At 43.2% G+C, this 6,006-nt stretch overlaps 1 protein-coding gene across 1 annotated transcript in view; it reads left to right on the top strand.

The window, feature by feature from the left end:
* LOC102474789 (protein S100-A10-like) overlaps positions 1-343 on the top strand; it is a 13,185-nt gene extending 12,842 nt beyond the window's left edge. Inside the window, exon 5 of the mRNA XM_006149191.1 lies at positions 198-343. Coding sequence (XP_006149253.1) covers positions 198-343 — 146 coding nt within the window. The remainder of the gene's footprint in view (positions 1-197) is intronic.
* The last annotated feature ends 5,663 nt before the right edge of the window (positions 344-6,006 follow it).

Below are 6,006 nucleotides of genomic sequence, written 5' to 3' on the forward strand. Positions count from 1 at the left end.
ATAGATAGGAAGGGCATTTGTGGGGACACAGAAATCATTTATTAACTGTTGAGGATAATATTACAGTATTCTCAACTGGACTGGTCTGAGCTGTATTTCATGTTGGGTAAATTCTCTTTACAAGCTACATGATGTGTAGCGATTGAATGTATAAAAAGATTTTAAAAAAAGAAAGGAAAGAAAAAAGGGGGGACCCATGGCTGTGGACAAAATAATGAAGGACCTGGACAACTGCCGAGATAGCAAAGTGGGCTTCCAGAGCTTCGTTTCACTAACGGTGAGCCTCACCATTGTGCACAATGCCTATTTTGTAGCACACATGAAGCAGAAGGGAAAGAAGTAGGCAGAACCCACCAGCTACTCCTAACCTGCTAAGACTTCTCCCACAGTGTCACAGGAAGCCACCTCGCAGTTCCTCCTGTATAAGGATTTCATGAGCAGACCAGGACCCTGACAAAATATACAAAGAAAATCAGACTCCCATTTGACAGAGACAAGTTAACACAATGCGAGATAAACTTTTGATTTTTATATTGTTTTCATCCTTTTGCTCTGGATAAATAAAATCCTTTTATAGTTCAAAAAAAAAAAAAGTTACTGAATAGCACATGGAATCTCTGAGATGGCCAGAGAGTCAGGTTAAATACCTGGAAACAATGACTCCAAATTCCACTTGAGGACAGGTGCAACGATCACGTGGGCATCCTAGCCACTGCGCTCTTTAACCTACAGAGCTGTGAGCTCCGGATACTGTTTTTGCTCCTGCTGCTGCTCCAGGAATGTCTGCTCACCATGGAGAAGGCTTCAGATTTGCTGCTTTCTTTTTCTTTTTTGCTTCTTGTTCCAAGTTTAAGAATTCTGTTGGGGTAGTCTGGGTTACATGGCTGAGTCCAAGTCGAAAAGGAGTTTGGAAAATCAGCCATCTGACATTTTCAGCATCTGAACTGGGAGGTCATGTGCCTCCCCAAGACTTAAGAGGTGGGAAATTCCCTAACCATGAAGAGTGCTTCCAGATGCTACAGGCAAAAGAATGACCAATATCCTTCTAACAGCCCCTTTCTTATTCATGGGAGAGCTGGTATGCAGAGCCAACCAATATGGAGAAGCAAGAAAAGCTAAGAGGAGAGTCAGACAAAGCCCATATGATGTTACTGAAGCCTCAGATTCTAGATGTGACAGAGGATTTTTTTTAATACCGGCTTATTTATGTAAGCTGATAAATTCCCCTTTTGGCTTAAGTTACAAAGTCCCTTTGAGCTAAGTGTCTGTCACTTGTAAACAAGAGACTCCTGCCTTTTATGGTGCTGCTTTCATTACTAGTGTTGAAAGCATATTCTTGTTTCTTTATTGGGGCATTTTGATGGAGTACTCCCTGCCAGTACTTTCTGAAGACTCTCGAAGCATTGGCACATGGACAAGCCTGGGTGAGGAGGGAGAGAACCACCATGCCTGTCAGCCAACCTTACTGGTTGGCCAACCTCTGTGTAAACCATCTCGCAGATTAAATTCCCCAGATTTCCTCTCATTTTGCTCCTGTGTCCTGTATGTCAAAGGCTATTATTCTTAGCCAAACAGATCAGGAGTCGTGCTTTGTCCAATCGCAGGGTCAGGGTGTCCACGTTGTCTCTAACATTTGTGGATTTCTCCCAGGACCTCTACATATTGAGGTTGAATTCTCCCCCTCTAGGAGTGGTATCTCTGGCCTCAAGGAGTTTTTTTTCCTGGTGTAGGACACACCCCAAGAACGTGTGCTCTGGAGCAATGAACATCTTGGAGCTGTGCCCTTGTTGTCCCGGGCAGAACAGGACTTAGCTTGTTCCTCCTTCGCCCACGCACCTCTGGCTTCCCTGTACCCCAGGCTCACTCAGTCACAAGGGGAGCAGAGATCCAGGTATCGATATATTCAGGAAGCAGCCGGTGCTCCATTCTGCTTGTCGATTTCTCCTGCTCTGACAGCCCAGGGAGCTAAGGTCTTTAGGCCCAGGAGGACGACAGGAGAGCACAAGTAATTCAAGCAACAAGTGGATGGGAATTCTAATCTTTTCTGAGCATCCAAAGAGGTACTCATTCCTTCTGAATGTCTGAGACTCTCCTGTGGAGGGAGAGGTCCTCTCATCTGATGTCACTGGAGGCTGAACTGCATCTCCCGCCTGTCTCTGGTACTTGGGTTTCTAAAAATGGGCCCTACTATCCAAACTGTCCTTTTCTAGGGAATGGTGGTGCGATGCTCCTCAGAGCTGGTATATGGGAAGAAGAGGAAATGTCTGGGGCACCCAGGGTGAAAGGGGGTGGGGTGGAGCCAGGATGGAGGCTGGCTCGTCTTCACCATGATAGTCTCAGAGTGGGATTGGGCACCTGACTCTCCCACACGCCCTAAGCTAATAAAGCATCAGTCGTCAGGATGGGACAGATTTGGCTCTAATCCTTGGTTGCTCAGATGAGCCAAGGCCAAACTACTCATAAGACAGCTCTTATCTTACCCCGTCTCAGTATACGAATTTAGACTCTAAATCCTCTTTCTGCATTAGGATTTGCAGTGAATCTATTGAGTAAATAGCAAATGACTGATGATACATTTAAAATTTTTCAAACAGCATCATGGATGGCATTTAACTTCTCTTGAATCTTTCAGTCTCTGGAACAGATCACACTTATTGGCTAGATTTCTCTTTGAAGCTGGAGGTTTTTCAGCAGACACAAGTAACTGGTGAGTTGAAGTTGTGGTCAGCAGGTGGTGTAGATCCCAGAGGAAGTGAAAGCAGGTTTTTCAAATGATCCTCCAATTCTCCAGGGTATTTCCTTTTCCCATGAAAAGGTTATCTATTAACCTGATTAGGAATATGTAAATAAACTGGCTTCTTCCTCTTATTTTCATCTGCTACTCTGCAAAACCCGTCCGTTCGTTCTTTCTCTGGAAATGGAAGGAACTGATGTAATTGTTCTGTGGAAGACAATGAAGAGCTGCTGGTTTCTTGCCAAGTACATTTCCTGCCAGGGCCTGCTCCTCCACTCAGTTTAATTATGAGCAATTGTTTGGGCTGTGATGTGAAGAAATATTAGAGAATGGAAAAAAAAAAAGAACAGAGTTCAGAATATTATGCTGCAACTGATTCATGTTTTGGCAAGAGCTCTTAACTAGATTTTATGCTTCAGCCCTGTGACGGTATCAGAGGGAGCAACCTTGCCATATAAGCACAAAAAGCCCAATTGCACGGTTTATTTTGAAAAGGTCCAAGGAAAAGCATTTGAAAAATGCAGGAATAACAGCAGCCATAGGGCAAGTTCTGTGTTAATCATGTGCTGTACCCCATCGGAGGGACCAAAGTTATTTAAAACTGGATGTTAGCTCCACCTATATTTAGCTCGTGTGTCAAATTTTACTGCTTAGTTTTCATATATTTGACAAATCTCACGTTTTACAGAAAGGCTCTGATTAGTTCTCACTGTATGTGCTCAGCGGGGGACATGAAGCCAGTGGAAGTTGGCCCTCTGAGGAAGCTGGGAACAGACACTTTTTTTTCCCCCAAATGATGTCTGAATCAGGCTAACCAGGATCCGAAGTGTCCTCAGGTGGCCATTGCTGGTAACATAAATGAAGACCAGAAGTCCCTGGATGTAGAGTTCATGAGGGATGTTGATTGCTTCTGGAATTTTGTTTGTTTGTCTTAAGAATTATTTAATTTTAAAATTTGCTATAGGGCATGTGTACTCACTGAAGAGAGACAGAGAGGGGTTGCAGGGAGTGAGAAAGCAAGCCTCCAAGTCTGGGACTTAGACCATGGTTGACCATGTAGGAATCCAGCGCCTTAACCACCATGCCACCTGCTTGTGCCTGTTTTGTTTTGTTTTTTAGGTTGTTTTTTTTTTTTTTTTTGCCATAGGGCATTTGTGCTTGCTGAAAAGAGAAAGAGAGACAGAGAGAGAGAGAGAGAAGGAAAGTGACCACTCACCCTTCAGGGGTGATGGCCACATTATAATCCCTTTTCCTCCAATCTACTCTTGGGATTTAGGACACTCACACACACGTGCCATATGTGATTTTCAAGCCACTGTGTTTGGGATTCAAAGTTCAGTTGGCCATGTAAGAGTCCAGTACCTTAACTACCATGTCATCTCCTAGTCCCCTTTTTAAAGTGTTTTTTAAATTTTTAAAAATTTATTTTATTTTATTTTATTTTTTATGAGAGAGAGAGAGAGAAAGAGAGAGAGAGAGAGAGAGAGAATGAGAGAAATGAGAAGAAAACAAATGCCCTTAATAGGATCTCTTGCCATATCTTTTTGAGACCAGCCAGTATCACGGAGCATGTGCCCTGTGTATGCAGGTCAACTTGGGAACTGAACCTGTGATCTTTTATGTGGCTCCAGCATCACTTGAGCAGAGTGTTCTTCTGTACCACCAAAGCCAGCCTGTTTCTGGTTTTGACTGATAAATGACAAGTGGGGAAAAAAAATCATAAAAAGAAATTTAAAATAGACTAATATTCCTAATATCTCCACCTGCAGATAACTCCTGGAAAAGCCTTTTTTTTTTTGGAGAGGTTTTCGCTACAGGGCGCGTGTGCTCACCAGACAGACAGAGAGAGACATAGAGACAGAAAGCGAGAAATCACCCCCCCAGAGGGGATGGTCAGGCCGCAATCCCTTCTCCTCCATTCTCATCTTGGGATCTTGGGCATGCACGCACACGCGCCCCGTGTGAGTTTTAAGCCACCGGGTCCGGGACACAAACTGCGGTCGACTATGTGGGAATCCAGTGACATAGCCATTACGCTAACTGCTGGTTCCCTGGAAAAGACTTTTTCTATGCATATACATAAGCCTATATTTTCAAATAATTGCAGACATTTACCATAAACTGTTTTGTACTACACTAAAATATATTGTGAGCATTTTCCTTGCTTTTAATTCAAGAGAAACGTGCTTTAGTGGTTGAATGTGATTGTATTTAATAGCTGAACATCTGCTCCGATGATCAGAAAGCTTTGTATAAACACAAAGGGACTTGAGAAGTGTTAGGTTTGATTTGGGAGTGGTGGCAAAGTAAGGGCGGCAAAGGTGAAAATACCAGAGTCAGGCCTTGGGGTTTAATAAAACCAGCATAATTTATTCTGTGCTCTCAGGTGAGGTCCCTCAGCGGCCTCCGCCTGGTCAGAGGCCCAGGGAGTCACACTCAGGGTGGGTGCTGCTTGTTCCTAATGGGCCATTGTCCAAAAGGTGGTCACCATGGGTCCTTGTCTGGCCAATGAAGTTCGCTGTTTCTGTTCAACTTTGGCGGGTGCGCCAAATGCTGAAGGGCAGGAAAGTCTGTTAGTGATGGCCCGCCAGATGCAGAAAACAGGAAAGTTCTGCTGGCGGGAGTGTTTCCACTTTGTTTCTTTTCCCTTCCCCCAGACCTTACAAGAAGTTCATAGAAAGTGTGTATTATGAATAAATTCTGCATGAATTTTTAAAATTTTAAACCAAAACAAAGCTATATTTAAATCCCATTTTCCAAGAACTTTTTTGAAGTACTCTTGTATATTGTGGTTGTTTTAGATTGTGTTCGTTTGATTGTCTTTGAGGTTGGGCAACTTTTTTCTTACTTATGGCCATTTATGTAATTATTCTTTGGTGAACTGCCTGGTTATGCCCTTTCTAATAGTTCTACAAGGAAAGCAGGGCATTAAATTGATCCTAATTGATATGAAAGATTTCTCTCCATTAAATGATTTGTTATATTTACAAAAAAGGGTTCATAGTTGTTTGGCTTATTTCATTAAGGATTCTTTTAATATAGGAAGACTTAGGGTAAGCCCATGGCACAGTGGTTAAGATGTCTGGATCCCACATGGCCTACTGCAAGGTTTGGTCCTGGACTCAGAGACTTGAGAAACACACTGAGCGCATGTGCATGCATGCTCAAAATCCCAAAAGGAGAGACAAATGGAGGAAAAAGGATTGCAGCATGATCATTCCAACTAGGAGGGTGGTTTTTCACTTTTTTTCCCTCTCTTTCTCTCTGTCTCT

This window comes from Tupaia chinensis, unplaced genomic scaffold (assembly GCF_000334495.1).
Source record: "Tupaia chinensis unplaced genomic scaffold, TupChi_1.0 Scaffold000256_1, whole genome shotgun sequence".
NCBI lineage: Eukaryota > Metazoa > Chordata > Mammalia > Scandentia > Tupaiidae > Tupaia > Tupaia belangeri.